Source organism: Mustela nivalis, assembly GCF_964662115.1.
Source record: "Mustela nivalis genome assembly, chromosome: 14".
NCBI classification, from domain to species: domain Eukaryota; kingdom Metazoa; phylum Chordata; class Mammalia; order Carnivora; family Mustelidae; genus Mustela; species Mustela nivalis.
Genome location: NC_139033.1, coordinates 45,770,159 through 45,788,537, shown reverse-complemented (window position 1 = coordinate 45,788,537; position 18,379 = coordinate 45,770,159). Strand labels below are relative to the sequence as shown.

Here is an 18,379-nt window from a genome sequence, read left to right as displayed (position 1 = left end):
TGAACTTGAGAATTTGTATATTTAGAAACATAGCCTATCACTTTTACTATTGCTTATTGAACAGGTGGTTATATTTTTATTTTGTAAACTTGATTTAGACTGAATTTTGTGATTGTCATCTTTATTATGCAAATAATAATTTGGAACTGACCTGTATTTCATGAAGTGCTTCCCCTCCTAATACACTAGATGGCGCTAGAGGCAAGGCAAATCAGATTCCCCCCCCAAAAAAGGCGGGGTTTGGGGGGTGGTTTTGACCAGCAAAGTCAAAGTTATTATATATGGTAAATTCAAAAGGCTTCAGTCTTTATCAAGAATCATTGTATCAACATCTTCAGAAAGGTGAGCGAATACTGCCAGTGATAAAAATCTTAATATCAGGATAGTGTAAGATTTTTTTGTAGAAGCTTTCATACTGTTAGTGTGACCAACTATAAGATATCTTAGATTGGGGCTCAACACGTATATTGCTAAATAAAATATACGTGTTGCTAAAGCAACAGAAGTGCCACAGAGCAATGAGCAATCCTAAGCTTTATTCCCTGTCATGAATTCTGTCATGAATTCTGTCATGAATTCCCTGTCATGAATTCTGAGACAATTCTATTGCACTGAAGGGAAGTCTTGGTGGGTTAGAGGGGAGTGTAAATGACACGTTTTCAGATGTATTTGATGGTGAGGAAAGTGACGAGGGGCCGTTAGAGGTGTGTTGGTGTTTGAAAATTAGCAATAGGTATACAGAAGAGTAACCAAGCTTAAAAAAAAAATGAGGCAATTATTCATTCCAAGAAAAACAATGTGCAGAAAGAAAAAGTACTTTCTGACTCAGTGGTGAACACTGTTTACATGGTTCTAATAATAGAATCCTGGAATACTGATATCAGTGGCAGGGTAGGGGGAGAAGTTGGATGACTCCTTAGTTCTCATCTACCTTAACAGGATGTGACTAGTTAATGCCTAATATTCATGTATCATGGAACACTGATATATTTAGAAACACAGAGGTAAATATCAGCAGAAACAACTAAAGTAGTTAAGGTTGTTGCCTCTAGGGAGTAGATGGGGGGTGGGGTAGAGGAGTGGGGCAGAGACTATTGGTTTTCCTTAAAAATGCATAGTGCTATTATTCAGCCTTGAAAAGAAAAAAAAATTGGACACATATGACACCATGGATGAACCTTGATGACATTTGCTGAGTGAAATAAACTAGACACCAAAGAACAAACACTGTAGGAGTCCACTTCCATGAGGTACCTAGTATAGGCCAGTTCATAGAGAGGAGAAAGAAAGTGGTGGTCACTGGGATTAAGGGGATGGGGTGGTGGTGGTGGAGGGCTTCGTTGTTTAATGAATACAGAGTTTCAGTTGGGAGAGATCAAAAAGCTCCCAAGACAGATGGTGGTGATGGTTGCCTAACAAGGTAAATGAGCTTAATGCCACTAAATTGTATGAATAAATGGCTGAAATGGAACGTTGTATGTTAGATATGTTTCTGCACAGTAAAAAAGCAAAGTAAGAAGAAAAATGATTTATAGTACTGCTTGAATTTTAAACAGTCATATGTACATTTTAATTTCATCACATTAATTTTTAGGAAGCTTTGGATGCATATCTGAAAAGTTTTTGTATGTATTGTGAGCTGAGTGTTTGCACATAGATTTTTATGATATGATTTGGGCCACTCGGGCCTTTTTTGTTTTTATCCAGCTCTTACCTGTACTCCCCTTAGATAAAAATGTTAGATAAGCTATTCTCAAGTCAGGGAGGTATTGCTGAAAGTAGGTATTTTACGAATACATTTCAGGGAAATTTGAGATGCCCGATAACTAAATGGAGCCCATGAACCCTAAAAAAATGTGCAGATGCATTTATGCAGGAATGTCCCTTTTCTGACCTCTGCTACTCTTAGTGGATAATCTGGGCATTTTGCTGTGTGGCCACCTGCTGAATGGCTTACTGGAATCTGTGCCCCATTTGTGCTGGGACCGGGTGGGACTTTGAGTGAAGTAGTCGTATCAGGTGAGTACCTGTGATGTCAGAGCTGGTTTCTAGGTCATGAGCTTCTCTTTACCATCACTCTCCTGAACCTGGCCCAAATAGGAGCGTATCAATTTGCTTTTTTGCAGTTTGGAGCAATCAGATGCCAGTTAGCTTGGCTGTAAGAAGTTGACTAGTAAAGTACAATTCTAATTGAAATCATCATACCCTCAGTTTGCAAATGAGAAGGCAGCTCTAAGAAGAAGACAATGGAAAATAACTTTATATATCCTTAGAGACCTCAAACTGCCTTCCAGCCTTTAAGTCATGCTTCTTGGTTTTGACAGGTTACATTTTCCTTCAGCGGTTTATTGCTCTAAAAAGAGTGTTCTATCTCATTGTCATCCCATCTAAATTTTCCTTTTTGTTCACAGTGCGAGATGAGGACAGAAGCACGGCGAAAAAATCTCCTTATTTTGATTTTGCATTACTTGACACAAGAAGGGTATGTTACATTACAAATGTTTACAGAGGTGAATCCTCTTTCCCTGACCCCCACTTTTCCAGATACACACTTAACAAAATAGTTCATAGAATTTATTTTTTAGAATAGTTTTCTATTTATAGAAAAACTGAGCAGAAAGTATAGAGAGTTCCCACCTACTGGGAATCCCCCAAGCCAGTCTCCCCTAGTATTAACCTCTTGTATTGGCGTGGTACGTTTGTCACAACTGGAGAACCGATTTTGATACATTAATGTTAGCTGATCCATAGTTTCCATCAGGGTTTACTCTTGGGCTGTAGAATTCCGTGAGCTTTGACAAATGTGTAATGTCATAGATCTGGCATTGCAGTATCATATCCAATAGCTTCGCCCTAAAAATCCCTTGTGCTCTGCCTACTGATGCCCTCATGTTCAGCAACACAGACACAGACACAGACTTTTATTGCCTCATTTACATAGATATTATTCCCATTACGCATTTGAAAATTTTAACAAAGCTACCCTGTTCCTGAAATACCTTCCCTTTCCCATTCAGGTTTCAGCCCTATCAAATAAGATTCCCCCGGGTCCCACTGCTGGGTATCTACACAGAGATAATGCTCTTAGTCCTCAATTCTCCTTCCCTCAAAATAAAGGGATCACATTTACCTGATGACCTGTGCTTGACTCTCTTTTCTGTGTAATGCCATTTGTTAACTGGCAGGAGAGGAAATGGGGAAGCGTTTGAGTTTGGCCACCAACCTGATTCAGAAACGGGCAAGCCCTTGCCATGAAGGCTGAAGGTGTTCTGGGTTTTGTGAGGAAGAGAGCTCATCCACTATTTACTTTTGAGTTTTCTTTCTTTCCAGTCCTCGGCCAGGAAGAAAATATTTGGGTTTTAGGCTTAGGGCTTGAACTTTCAAGTAAACGCAGCAGTTCTCAACTGGGGTAATTTTGCCCCTTGGGGGACATTTGGCAATGTCAGGAGACGTTTTTTGACTGCCACAATGGCACCTGGGGGGAGAGAGCAGGGATGCTGCTAAACATCCTTCCATGCACGTGACAGCAACCCACAACAGGGTTATCCAGCCCCAGGTGTCAACCGAGCGAAGGCACTGTATCAGGAAGAACTGTGAAAACAAAGAAAAGTCAGCGTAGTTATCCCTTCTGCTACAGTGCTTACTGTTATTCACAAAGCATGCATTTCCCCTATCTGCCACAAGATGGCCCCTTGCATCTCGCATTCATGAAAACTCGACTAGAGTTGCTCATTGTCCTGAGAATCCCTTGGTTAAGGTACTTTTATGAGTGGATTCTCAAGATGAGAAGTAAACTTCCAGAAAAGTAGACCTGCCCTTAACAAAATACTAAGAATTTATCTTCACAAAGAGGATAGATTATAGTGGATTGAAATAAACAATCAGAAAAAGCTTTGTAGAGAAGGTGATGCGAGCTGGTCTTGAAAGATGTATGGAGGATGGAATATGTATGAAGTATGGATAGAGAGACATGACGGACGAGGATGTTCTAGCAGGTGCAGACAGAAAGAAAAGAAAGAAAGAAAGAAAGGACATGAGCTAAGTGGAACAATTAGGTAGACAGAAAGATTAGAGGTCGACTATCAATTGACACTTACAATGTCTTTAAAATTAACAGGGTCACCGGAAATAATCATGGCCACCTCGTTTAAGAAAGTCCAGGCTTCCAACTGATCTGAATCTGGGGCAGGGAAGAGAGGATAGTAAATAACGTTTTCTTCTACTTTCCCAGACTGGAACCAAACAGCAAGAACTCTGTCCTGCAGCAGGAATTCTTAATCTGAGGTCCTTGGATGAAACTGTATGTTAACTTGTGCATATCTGCACACTTTTCAGGAGAGAGTTGTTGGTTTCAATAAGAAGCCAAGAGCTAAGATTAAGACCTGGAGAGTCTTTCCACTTTCAGAGTGAGACAAAGCATTTGCTTTTATTGCTAAGACCACCGAAGTTGGACGGCCCTACAACTGAACAGGTTAAAAATGACAGTGAAGAACTCCCGGTGAAGACAGTCCTTACATCCCCAGTCTGGTGCTAGTGTCACGTGTGACTGAAGAAAACACTACCAGGAATAATACATCCAAGCCGATGATGTCTTCTTATGCTAACTTTCCCTCAATGATATTGATCAACATAGTTTCAGAATTTCCTTCAAAACTCAAAACCTACCCTTTTCAATTGCTTCAAAATCATGGCAGATCTTGCCTCTTGAGGTTGAATTTGGGTTTATCAATTGCCCGATGTTATCTAAAAGGAGTGCTGGTGAATAAAGAGGTAATTGAGTTGGGCAAATACCCACTTTAGGCTAAAAATGAGTAAAGGTAAAGCATAAAACATTTTCTTAGTTGATTTCCTTATTTGACTTTTAAGCACTTCCAAAAACATTTTGAACTTACTCATTAGAGTAAGTATGTAACTTCCCGAGGCAACTGCTTTGAAAAACACTACGTGCATGTCTTTACCATATGTGGGGCTTCTTACTCTATAGGTGAACATTATGTATCCTACTGTCATCTAATGTACCATTTAACATAAGCTTACTATTTGTATTGAACATGTTTAGACTTGTCGTGCGTGTTTGGCTTTATTCATTTCACCCAGAGTCAATTCTTTTGTTTTGCTTTTTTCTTCTGTGAAATGGCCAGATACATCGATGCAGCCAATGCTTTGGAGCAAGAAACTAAACTGGGGTTACGACGCTTTGAAGTTTGTGACAACATTGACCTTGAAACTATTTTGATGGAGTATGAGAGCTACTATTTTGTAAAATTTCAGAAATACCCCAAAATTGTCAAAAAGGCATCATCAGACACAGGTACATGGCTATTTTCTAGAAATAAGGTTTTCTCTCATCTTTAAGATTGGTGTTTCTTCTTCATTGTGTCCCCAGATGGATGCTACTGCCACCCTGCACTGAAAGAATAGACCAGAAAGACCATGTAGCCTCTAGTAGATCCTATACAGATAACGTCAGTGTGATTGTCTGGGCCATGATGTCCCTAGAGCCATGCTGCTATTTGTTCAAGGATTATATATTTTAGGACAAGGAGAGCAAAACCCCAGTGTATCACAGGTACTTTTTAGAAGACCAACACTACTTTCATTTCTTTAGAGATGAAAAGAACTGTTGGAAGAGGATAAATGATAGAAGACTTTTTCGTTGTTGTTGTTGTTGTTAGGAAGACCTATTATCTATCTTGAAAATAACATGAAAATGAGTATTGGTGAAGCTAATAGCTCATGTATAGATAATGAAATGCTTTTGAAAGCCATCAATCCAGATAATGATCAATAGAATGTAAAGCCCAGTATAGGTTAGCAGTCAAGGAGGCTGGCTGGAGGAAAGATCTAAAGTGTGGGCCCTATGTTTTGTAGTAGCATTGACTTAGAAGTCTGTAAGTGGGGGAAGTAATTATAAACCAAGGGAGATCATTGTCCTGTTTACAAGGCACTTGTTAAGCCACAGACTTTAACATTTCATGTGGGGACCAGGAAACTGAGAGGAATGTCGATTAAAAATAGCCGGGGGCGATTCTCCTAGCTGGAGGGGATATTTTATGTGAGTTCCTTTCCAGTGCAGCGTTCAGAGCTCCCAAGTCCTTGGCTGAGTGTTGGATCTGGGTTTTGGCAGAGAAAACACTGATGCCTAACCACTGAGCCACTAGGACTATCGCTGACACAATCTACTCTCTAGATTTCTGTTCTGATCTAACTTGGAACCATAGTCTCCTGGGATACTGGGCACAGTGTGTTTATTTTAAGGTAAATTGGCAGAGTACAATTGATAAGTCTCCATGGAATTGCCCTGGTGTCCCACAGACCACAGCAAAATGGTGTCAAGTTCATGAAAACTTGAAATGATTACTATCACCTGGCCCACACTGAGGTCGCCACCAGGTTCATGGTTTCCAACACATTTCATATCTGAGGGCTTTGGGATCCTCCTCTGTGTGGAAATTCTTGGCAAACATGGGCTTCTTTCTCTTTGCTGGTAGTTTCACTTCTATGTGAGAATAGCTTTGACTTCCCAGATTCTACAAGGCTGTAACACAAATTTTAAAAACGATGTGAGAGGACAAACATTACTGACAAATCACTTTCTTTTAAAAATTAACTTTCCTTTTCCTCCCAATATTTGTTTTGACACAGTGGAAAATAATTTACCACAAAGAAGTGGAGGGAAGACCAGAAGGTAAGATGAATGGTAATTCGTCTTAGTCAACCCAACTCTAGGAGTTTGTGGGACCCCTTTCCAGAAGATTCTCCAGCTCAGCTCCATGTCTGTCTACCAGCAATTGCAGACTATGGTCATGTGACCTTGGTGGGCCCAGCCATGGGTTCTTCTCATGTCACAGGTGCCCAGGATATGGGTCACTGTCTGTTGGTTCTCCTGGTTTTATCACAATTAACTGCATTCATTGGTGCTCTTTCCAAGCTCTGTGCTATGAAGAGTACAGACCTCAGAGAGGAAAAGATCCAGGTTCAATTCCTGGCTCTGCTACTCACCAACGTGGAGCAAGTTTCTGACCCAAAGTGAGGTCCCCACATGTAGAGGGCCCCGTGCATGCTTCATGATAATACTCTCAGTAGTGTTCTGCCTGAGGCTACCTTTGTTTTGTGCTCTTCTTTGGGAACAGTTTTATTGTTTTGATCAAAGTGTTATCCTTTTATTTATAGTTTCCATAAAGCTAGTCAGACTCTGACAATTAATGATAACTACTTTTTAAAGATTTTATTTGACAAAGAGAGAGTGAGCACAAGCAGGGGGAGCAGCAGACAGAGGGAGGGGGGAAGCAGGCTCCCGCTGAGCAGGGAGGCTGATGCGTGGCTCCATCCCAGGACACTGGGGTCATGATCTGAGCCAAAGGCAGAGGTTTAACTGACTGAGCCACCCAGCACCCCCCAATAATTACTTTTGAACGGAAATGGTGAGGAGCATTTTAAGGGGCCAGCTTTGGCGTGCATTTGGATTCTGATTATTTTCCAGCCACTCACGCCTGGAACTTCCCCAGCATTCCTATGTGGCAGAACATTCCATGAGCAAGTGTCTTCTGAGCACTTTGCTTCTCTTTAGGGATGGAGCTTGGCAGCTTAGGTGTCTGCAGCTCCTCTCTGAGTAAGTGTTTGTACACAGCAACCATAGAGGTCAGCCTTCAAATGGCTGGAGTCAGGAAGGATAATCAGGAAAGTAATGAATGCTGTTTATAATTTTATAATTGAAGACAGATATTGAAATGAGAGGTTGTGTCATGAGACTGGCCATTAACAAATGAAAGTACCTTTTCCTAATTTGCGCATCTCACACCAAAGAGCAAGCTCCCAGTGTACCGATTTGCCCATGATCTAGGGGAGGTATGGTTATTTCATGGGATGGGTAACAGAATTAGGATGCCAAAAAATCTTGGCAATTTGGAAGATGAACCCAAAATAACAAGATGAAATTGAACGAAATAAGGTATAAGCTCTAACCAAAGATTAAGACAAATAGCTCCTTCATTACAAAATCAGAGACCTAGAAATTTGAGTTAGCAAAAATGCAGTGTGAGTCAGCAGAGTGATGTGATTGCCCGTGTGATCTCGGCCTCAGCGGAAATGCAGTGTCCACAGAGTGGGAGGTGACTGTTCTGGTCAGAAGACAGTGGATAAGGGAAAAGTGACCAGGATGAGGATGACTCTCAGAGCAAGGTTAAGTCTTAAAAATGACTGGAGCAGCTGGTGATGTTTAGCTTGAAGAATGGAAGACTTGGGGAGGAGGTGCCCCTAGAACAACATGGAACGGGTCTTCACTCTCTAAAGAGGATTGAGCCTTCTTTGTAGAATTCCACAGGGCACACCTGGGAGTGGCAAATAAAGTTACAGTAGGATGAGTTTGGTTTCATATTAGGAAGAATTCTACAATCATTAGAGCTGACAGGAAATGAATCACGCTGCTCTGCACATTAAGCACTTGTCTTTGATTGTGTTAAAGCAAATCTGTGAATCACTTGCCTCTAAAGGGAAATCAGAGTGGGGAATCAGACTTCCAGTTGCCAGCCCTGCAATGACGTTAGGCAAATATATATATATATATACATATATATATACATATAAATATATGAAACCTCACTTCATTTAAATCAATACTATTAATAAGGGTTTACACTTATAAAATGTTTGGTATTCATTTCCTAGATAATTTCATTTTTGTGCCAGCTAAAGGCCCGAGGGACAGGCTTTTTTATTCCTAATTTACAGATGAAAAATAAATGCCATACACCTCTTAGGACGCTCACCCTTGTGGGTGAACTCTGGGGTCATCGCATATGGACACTGAGGGTATCATTGGTGTGGGCGGTCTTGCTGGCCAAACATCTGTTTACATTAGACACAAATAACTTTTTCTTTCTCGGCAAAGACATGGAGAAATAGCTGCTCTCTGAGACCCCTTAGAACATGGGAGACACGCTTCCAGTGAAACTCCTGCAAACACATCTCACGTGTAAGGACAAAGGAACTGAGAAAACTAAACAACTTCTGCTATGGGGTGCCCTCCACGCAGTCCTGCCTCTCTCTGATTCCATCTCCTATCCAACAATATTCCAGTACTGAATTTTAGGTCTCATGGTGAGGACCTCATGTATAAATTTATTTTACTTTTGCATTGATGTAGGTAAAACTTGTAACATATATGCCATCCAACCCATATATACACACACATGCTGTCAAACCCATATATGCTCTTCTAAGTGCCACACCCCAACACCCCCGGCCTCCCAATAGGCTCCCTTTCCAGCCAATACTCCCCATCTCCACCAGAGGCAGCCACTGTCTGAATTTCCAGCCCCATTGATTTGTTTTGCTTTAAGTGAACAATATTTGGTGAACATTTGTTTTGCAAATGTGAAGATCTGTGACAAAAGAGATGAGTCAAGGTCTGCTTCCCTTCCGCAGATCCCCTCTAGGTACACCCCGTACACCAGACCAAAACCACTGGCAAATCCCTAGGCTTTCTCTTATCTCCCCACAACCTGCCCCCTGGTCTGCTACTGTTCTTTAAGGGAAGTGGGAATGTTGGAGAAATGCTTACGAAGCCATGTGTTCTTGAAATACAGAGCTATGTGCAGAAGGGCTGGGGTTGGGTGGCATGTGGGGAAAGGAAGAGGAAGTCAAGGGTCTCTGGGAGGAGGTGGACACTCTAGCCTGGTCTTGGAGAACCCCAAGGGGTAGCCTGGAGCAAGCCAGAGCCAGGACGGATGGGGTGGAAGGACAGGGCAGATGGAGGCCCCAACTGGGGCACATAGGCCTATCTTTCCAGAATGCCTTTTTTTTTTTTTTAAGGTGCTACACAAGTTGTTTAGTTACCTCAAGTTAAGTGGTTAAGATAATTTCCTCCAAGGTCTTTGTTCCCTCCCCTAGAGTGATGAGCGACAGCTGTCAAAATCTTCCCAAGATCAGTCAGCAGAGGCCACGGTCCAGAACCACAGCGGGGAAATCAGGGGATGCCAAATCCCTCCGTAAGGAGCATCCGAAACAGGTCTGGACAGCTTTGTTTGGTGTTGGTAAAATTATAGGTGGCTGAGAAATTGCTCCAAGAAAAAAAGTCACATTTATTTATTCAAGGACATATGTTTTTAAAATGCTGTGTGATTGTGTTAAATTGTAGATTTTCTTCTGGATTAAAACCGCAGGCAAATCTCCAGTCTTCCTAATGTCTTCTAATTTGAGTGGGAGGTCTCCTTCCTCCCCTTAGCCTTACCCCCCTAGTCAGAGTCCTGGATGACAGGCTTTGAGGGGTGAGCCCTGGACCCAGAAAGAGCAGGGGGCCTGGTTGCTACAATGCTTTATCATCCCGTTTAAGGTAACTATAGGTGACAAGTCTTCCTGTCCCAAAGCACATCCAGGATGAGGCCAAAGATTAGTCAGAAATGGTTCCTCCATTCCATGGGCTTCTCCAAAGCACACATGGTTGGTCCCCCTCTGGACCAACACACTGGACCATCTCAGGAACAGGGTGGGGAGAAAAGGCAAGAGCCCAGCAGGGGGTGAGATCAATGGCTCCTGACTCAGGGATCCATACCTAGAAGCTCTTGGGTTCAGACAAACATACCAGGTTTCAGAGGAAAGAAAACCAAGTGAAATTGTGAAAAGGAGGGAGTGCCTGGGTGGCTCAGTGGGTTAAGCCTCTGCCTTCAACTCAGGTCATGATCCCAGGGTCCTGAGATCGAGCCCCGTATCGGCCTCTCTGCTCAGCGGGGAGCCTGCTTCCTCCTCTCTCTCTGCCTGCCTCTCTGCCTACTTGTGAGCTCTCTCTGTCAAATAAATAAATAAAATCTTTGAAAAAAAAAAAAAAAAAAGAAATTGTGAAAAGGAATGGCAAGAATGGCTGTCAGAGATGCCTGGCGGTATAGAAAGGCGTTTAATCATGAAATTCAGTTGACGGAAGGAATCTCTCCCTCTCAAAGAGGTTGTACACTCCTGGCCAGTGTAATCTGCCTCGCGGGGAGGGGAGGGGGGTGAGATGGGGCAGGAGAATCCCACAGGTGGCGGGTTGAATATCAGCTCTGCTCCATCTCTGAACTCAGCCCCTCCCACATCACACACCTCTGGTCACAAGAGAAAAGTCAGTGAGTGGGTCTGGGTTGAGGCACCATATGGTTTCCTTCACTGGAAAAGCTGCTTGGAGCCCATGGCTTCCACTGACAGCTCTTCCACACGGCTCAGGCAGGGAGTGAATTCATCTTGCTGGGACTACACAGAAGTGGCCCAATTACACACGGGGTTTCCTTTCACTGAACTGAGAGCCAATGTGTGAATTTTGGATGATGGAATGGGCAGTTTCCGCCGGCATCTGTCACTTGCTTTCCACGGCTGACTTCTCACTGTCTTCCTCTTTCTTCAGGAGGCTGTCAGTAATTCCCACGCGGAGAGTGCTGACTTTGGCTTGAGCATATCAGGAATCAACAAAGGCGGTGGAGAAGAAAACATCCGCCCACAAAAAGTAAGTAGAATTCATGAACATAGCACCAAAATGGGAAATTGCTTTTCTTTCTAAAAACGAAAATAAAAAATGTTATCGTTGTCAAATAGAAAAGCTAATACAGAATGGTCAGAGCCTGGCTGTGAGGTGAGCTGAGGAGAGCACTGGCTGGGGGGTTGAGCCCTGGGGTTCTGGTCTGAATCTCCTTTCTGGATGGATGGTCTTGAAGGAACAGCCCCATCTCTAAGAAGCTCAAGTCTCCCTATTTGTAAGCTCAGGGGTTTGGCTTCTAATGTCACGGTCAGCTTAAACGTCGTGGGACTGAAATGGGAAACATTGGTGTTCTGGGTTATTGAAGGAGTTATGGTGGTGCACACATCCTTCTCTTCCTCTCTGTGTGTGGTACCTGACTAGTAGTGGCCCCTTTCCTCCCTGGAGGTGTGGCTCTAGGCTTGAGTGTCATTTCATGTGAGCCATGAAACCTCAGTTGAAATAGGGTGGATAGGGGTGCCTGGGTGGCTCAGTGGGTTAAAGCCTCTGCCTTTAGCTCAGGTCATGATCCCAGGGTCCTGGGATCATCTCCCACATCGGGTTCTCTTCTTGGTGGTGAGCCTGCTTCTCCCCTCTCTCTCTGCTTGCCTCTCTGCCTGCTTGTGATCTCTGCCTGTCTAATAAATAAATAAAATCTTAAAAAAAAAATAAAAAAGAAACAGGGTGGATATTGTCCCTAAGAGATAGCTCTACCCCTTTCATAATGAACCTCATGTCTTGATCCATCAATAAGAGCGGCTCAGACAGAAAAGACTCAGACTGGGTAGACGGAGGCAAAAGGCTAGTTAACACATGTCCTTTGAGGATGAGAAGAAGCAGTATCAACATCAACAGATTTCTCTTGACTGTAACTTCCGGGGTTGTATTGTACTCCTTGTAAGAGCCATTGTTCTTTCTCTGGGCAAGTTCTCAGACTACAGGACGTTGGATTTAGCTCTGGCCAGCTCTTCTTGGATAAACGAGACTCTGGCTGTGTGTGCCTGAAGGGGGCGCTGGGAGCATCTCCCTGGAAGTCAAGGAGCTCTCACTGGCCTCCAGTGGCTCCCTGGAAGGGCCTCGGTGATACGGGTGATCGCTGGAGATGATGCGTTCAGATCAGTGCCTCCTGCGGAGAAATGCTTCCCGGTTTACCTCTGCCAGTGTCATTGTGTTTTGAGTCACTTTGGCCTAGTAATTCTGTGGCCCTAGTTTCTCCCATGAACATCTCGTGTTGATATGAATAGTCATTTCTGATCAGGTCACAAGGAAGGGACTCCTTAACCCAGCACTTAACCTTTGAAGGAGTCTGGTCATAAATTCTCTTTCCAGCAGAAGTGTCCTGAAGAGAGTATCCTTAAAATGCAGATGGGTTTCTCCCTAGCACTACAAATGTTCATAAACTGAATGAGGGTATATGGCCAGGGGCCCATCTCCAAAATGGGCCTGTCATGGCCATGTTAGGGTCCCTAGCTTCGGCGTTCCTGGACCCCCTACAAATTTAGTAGGCATGTTCTTAAAGGCACTAGTCTGTTTGCCTAGGTTCAAAACCCTTCTCAGACTTTCTCAGCTGTGTGACCTTGAGCAAGTTGCTCAATCTTTCCAAGCCTTGTTTCTCTTTCTCCGGAAAATGGAAATAATCAGTGCCTGCTTTAAATATCTTGAACGGAGAGTGTTAGCCTCGTGCCCGGTGTATAACATGGAGGTCTGCACATATACCCGTGTGTGCTGGCTACTGCTGTTACTGTTTTGTTTTCTGCATGCATCCTTGCTTTTTCTTTCGGCCTGTCCCTTGTGGGGACAGCAAGGGGCACGGGGAGGATGGGAGACAGACATCTGGGTTTGAATTCTGGCCTTAAGCCACTTGTAACCTGGGACTCTACTGAGTAGAGAAGGTACACGACTGTAAGTAAGTGGACGCTATTGTCACTCTTGTGCCAGTGGATTCTTCCTGGGTGTGGGATGTTTCAAAGGATCAGACGATGAGGGGAGGCAGACCTGGAAGGAAGCAGAGGGCATGGTGTCAGAAAAATGCTTGTGAGTTTTCATTCAAACAACTTCATTCTGAAGGGTTTATCTGCAACTTAATTTTCTTTTCTAGAGTGTCCAACTTGAAGAAATCATCTCATTCATGATTAGTGCAGGTCCTTTTTAAGGCCTCCCTCTCAGTTTGCCCTACATACCAAGATACATAAATGTGTCTTGATTTACTGAAGCTGAGCTATCAGGGATAGTCTTCCCCCATGTCTTAATGGTGTAAGTAACCATTACTCCGTTTCAGGGCCAAATCGTTGACTTCCGAGGGCTGCTCACAGATGCCATCAAAGGAGCAACCAGCGAACTTGGCTTGAACAGCTTTGACTGTAACCCAGACCCCTCAGTAAGTGGCTAAGATGCGACATTGCAAACTGCCAACCTCCAGACAAACTTCAGAAAGATAATTTTGAGTCCCGAGAAACCCTGAGATCAAATCGAAGGTCATAGCAGCCTGCTAACACTTATGTCACCGAGATCCATGCCCCCTTTCGCTTTCTAAATTATGAGGAATATTGTAACGTAAAGCTTTCTGTTCCCACCATCAGGAACGATTGTTGAAACCTCTGAGTGCATTTATTGGCATGAATAGTGAGATGCGAGAATTGGCAGCCGTGGTGAGCCGGGTAAGATCTGATATTCAATTCACAAATTTACGGAGGCGGATTGGGGCTCCTGGAGCATTGTGGGCTGCTTCTTTTATTAATAACAATAAATATGATCATTTATTTATAAAGTGCCCCCACTTGCAAAGGCACTCATATTGTTTAGAGGCACAATAATGCATGATAAATAAATTATAGAATCATAAAATTACAATACAAAAAGCCCACCATCTCACTACAGAGGCCAAGAAAACCAAAAGGGAAAAAGACTTAGAAGGGAAGGGACAGGTGAAAGGTTTTAGAGCAGAGCCAAGAGTTAAGGAAAGAAAGCCTCTTAGAGAAGGAAAGAGCACACCTGTGTCTGGTTTCAACAGTCAAAGTCTAGAAACACAGATGTTGGCAGTCTGATGATTTCATAATTGGAAATTTCCACAAAAAACAAGATTAGTAGTAAAGAGCCTATCATGTGGACTACTGATTTTTAAGCTTACCCTCCAGAATTTATTTAATTTTCTTCTTTCTTTAAAATTTAAATTCAGTTAGCCAACATACAGCACATCATTACTTTTAGATGTAGAGTTCAGTGATTCATCAGTTGCATGTAACACCCAGTGCTCATCACACCACATGCCTTCCTTACTGCCCATCACCGAGTTACCCCATTCCCCCACTTACCTCCCTACTCTCCAGAATTTAAAAGCAGTGAAGTCTCCTGGTGAGTGACACTGGCTCTGGAATCAGTTGAGCTGGATTTGATTTCTTTATCCTTCTCTTTCTAGCCATATGACTTTGAACATGTTCCTTGGGAACAGAATACCTTCTTGAGTTACAGGGCACTTATCTGATACCCAGCAATCTCATATTTAATGAAAGACTAGAACCTAGGCAGACTCCGAGAGATGTTTAATATGCTCCAAGATGCACAGCTTGTCTGCAGTGATTAAGGGTTCCCTAGCTCTGGCTGTTCTCTTTGGCAGCTCTTCCTGTCCCTATTAGCTATCAAGCAGGGGGGTGGAAACACAAAGATGAACGAATCAGACACAATCCTTGCCTACAAGAGTCTCTCATGTCATGGGTAAGGAGAACAAAAGGAGGGGTATTTTGTGTCAAAGCATTAGGGAAGAAGATACACAAGAGACAGGCACATGGAAATGCACAGGAGGGAGGGTGGAGGGTTCTGTGTCAAACAACATGCCTGCAAAACTGTACAGCTTTTAGCCAAATGAGCCACAAGGAGCAGTGGGAAAGGAGGCTGCAGAGAGAGGTCACAGTTTCTGGGTAAGGGGCACAGTGAGTGCTAGCCCACGGTTGGAAGTGGCCTGTAGGACATGGGGAATCTTTGAGAGGTGTCCATCAGGAGAACGGGATGCTCAAATGTGCTTTTAGTGTGTCCTAATGACAGTGCGGTGGATGGAGAGCAAAGAAATGGAGATGAGGAGACCAGCTCTCAAGTTATTACCAGTGAGAGAGGATGAGGTCGGAGCCAGGCTGTGGTAATTAGGATGCAAAGGAGAGCAGAGAAAAAAAAATGATGCCCATAAAAATCAATAGTCTAATTACTGTTTCTGCAAAAAGACAACATGACTGGTGATGACAGAGTTGTAGAGTAGAACTGGCCCCAAATGATTCCACCTGGCATCTTTTCTACAGTACCATGGGAAGTAATCATCCAGTCCCTGCTTGAATGTTTACAGTGATGGGGAGATCACCACCTCATGACTGATAAGTTTTGTTACTATAAGGAGGAACTTCCTTTTAGGGAATTAAACATTGCTATGTGGAACTCACTATCAGCTCTAGACGAGGACAAGAAATACTGCTCTGATATACAGATGCTTTGAACTCCAAGGTAGATGAATCCCCCATCTGTGCCAAGCTTTTCCTAAGAAACTGTGGTAATAAGAATGTGTGGGGGGGGATGCCTGGGTGGTTCAGTCAGTAAGCTTCTGCCTTCAGCATGGGTCATGACCCCAGGGTCCTGGGGTTGAGCTCCACATGGCGGGAAGCCTTCTTTCCTTCTCCCACTCCCCCTGCCTGTGTTCCTGCTTGTGCTCCTGCTCTTGCTGTCTCTCTGTGTCAAATAAATAAATAAAATCTAAAAAAAAAAAGAATGTGAGCGGGAAGTAGGCTAGCCTGCAGATCCACAATATAAAGATAGGGGGCGCTCTCCCAAGTTTGTTTGTTTTTTTGTGTTTTGTTTTGTTTTGTTTTTTGGAAGACGGAGTCCTTTCTCTGTCGCTGTATCGCAGGATTATGCCTATTAGGCACTACCAAAATCACTCGTATGAATACTTTTGCTAATAAAAGTGATCAGGCATGGTGGAAGGATGTGGGAGGACAGGGGACAGGGATGGGGACATAACATCTCACCAACACTGAAAAAACGTATTTTTATATTTTAAAACATGCTTATGTATTATTTAAAAATTAGATAATATAGGGGCGCCTGGGTGGCTTAGGTTAAGTGTCCAGCCCTTGGTTTCAGCTCAGGTCATAATCTCACTGTCCAGAGATTGAGCCCTGAGGTGGTCTCCACGCTCAGCAGGAAGTCTGCTTGAAGATTCTCTCTCTCTCTCTGCCCCTCCCCCCATTCAGGTACACAAACTCTCTCAAATACATAAATAGATCTTTAAAAAAATTAACTGAATATAAAAATAGTTACCAGATTGTTCTACAGTCACTCAAAGTGACTTCTAAAAGGAAGCCTTTTCTGATATGACTCTTGATACTCACTACGCCTGGAACAGCTTCTACTGAGAAAGGCCCTGAGTGGCTGTTCTGAGACGTCCTGTGGAACTGAAGTTTGGAAACTGTAAAGTAGTTATCAGTAAAAGCTGCCTTAATTGATTGTCCCGGATGGTGGCTACAGGGTTCCACTAGGAGAGGGCAAACCGCACTTTTGCTTGCTTGTTGGCTTCCTTGGATTTTGTAGAAGCAATTGCTCCTGATGGGAAGTAGGGAGGGAGCACTGGGGGAAAGGAGACATTGGTTTCAGAGGAGCATTATCTCTTAGGTCACAAAAAAGCGTTTGTGAGATCAAGGAGCAGGCGAGGCCAGGCCCTGGTTCAGAACTCTGTTTTGCAGTAAAAGCCAGTGTAATTTGAAGGCACATTCTGTAGCTTCTTTGATTACAGTCATAAATCAGCATGGTTTGCTATTGACTGAAGACAGGTATAGTCCATCGTTAGGAGATTTTGTTTCCTCTTAAAAGTACTGTATTATCTCATCAATCTCCTCTTGGGGGAAAAAATCACTGAATGTGTTCATGGCATCCATTTTGGTGAACTAGCCCGTAATTACCATGTATATATACACATATATCTAATATGAAGAGTTTTTATCACCAGCACTTTATGCCCCATTATAAGTCAAGTACTCTGCTGCTCCTGTGTTTATTACAGCTGTGGAGGAAAACATTAGTTTTAACAAAATGATCAAATGTGCATTGCAGGACATTTATCTCCATAATCCTAACATAAAGTGGAATGACATTATTGGACTCGATGCAGCCAAGCAGTTAGTCAAGGAAGCTGTTGTGTACCCTATCAGGGTAAGGATGGGAAGCCTCTTGGGGGTGGTTTCTGTTCATTGTCCACCAGACAAACTGTATGTCACACTGTCACACACCCATCAGGAAGAGGACAGGATGTTCTTCTGTCATCGCCTTAACTTTTGGGCTGTGTCACAATATTTGGTTAAACATGGAAGTACCAAGGCCCAGTCCACTGCAGGCAGTTCGAAATCCTGTTACATACTGGGTCAAGGCGGGGTCTGCTCAAGTGATCATTTTAGATCTAAGACTTGTCAGTTCCTACAGATTGGTTCAAATTAGCCTGCCTCCCTAAAAATATACTTACTATAGTAGAAATGCCTCCTGTAGGAGAGGGCCTCTCACTTTGTTTCTACAGATCGCCCTCCCCCTTGACCCCCTTCATCTAGGGTTCTGTTTCTGACTTTTTGTAAACACCAGGCAGCCCCTTCCAGGGCACTGGCCAGGAAAGCCATTGTATCATGCTCACTGCTCTTTCCTGACAAGTCTTTGTGCGGAGCAGTTCATGAAACAGGAAGGAAAACAGAAAAACAAGACATTCCATGTTGGGTTTGCAAGTGTGGTGATGAGAAGGTCTGTGTACCCCATAGCTGTGGCTGTATACCAGACCACCCCAAGACGTCGTGCATTTGGTAGGCAGTCTGGGTGGCGGGAGGCAGTCTGGGCTGGAGCCTGGGAAAGCTGGCGTAGACAGGATGACTGAGACTTGTC

The 18,379-nt window shown here is 43.4% G+C and overlaps 1 protein-coding gene across 2 annotated transcripts in view; it reads left to right on the top strand.

Annotated features, from left to right (window-relative positions):
- The window catches only part of KATNAL2 (katanin catalytic subunit A1 like 2), a 76,413-nt gene that overhangs the window by 30,572 nt on the left and 27,462 nt on the right, over nucleotides 1–18,379 (top strand). Inside the window, exons 3-10 of one of the 2 annotated variants that reach the window (XM_082698218.1) lie at nucleotides 2,412–2,482; nucleotides 5,142–5,311; nucleotides 6,646–6,688; nucleotides 9,892–10,009; nucleotides 11,375–11,473; nucleotides 13,761–13,859; nucleotides 14,062–14,139; nucleotides 17,570–17,668. In XM_082698218.1, the coding sequence (XP_082554344.1) occupies nucleotides 2,412–2,482; nucleotides 5,142–5,311; nucleotides 6,646–6,688; nucleotides 9,892–10,009; nucleotides 11,375–11,473; nucleotides 13,761–13,859; nucleotides 14,062–14,139; nucleotides 17,570–17,668 (777 nt within the window). The remainder of the gene's footprint in view (nucleotides 1–2,411; nucleotides 2,483–5,141; nucleotides 5,312–6,645; nucleotides 6,689–9,891; nucleotides 10,010–11,374; nucleotides 11,474–13,760; nucleotides 13,860–14,061; nucleotides 14,140–17,569; nucleotides 17,669–18,379) is intronic. The other variant, XM_082698219.1, reaches the window with a different exon arrangement.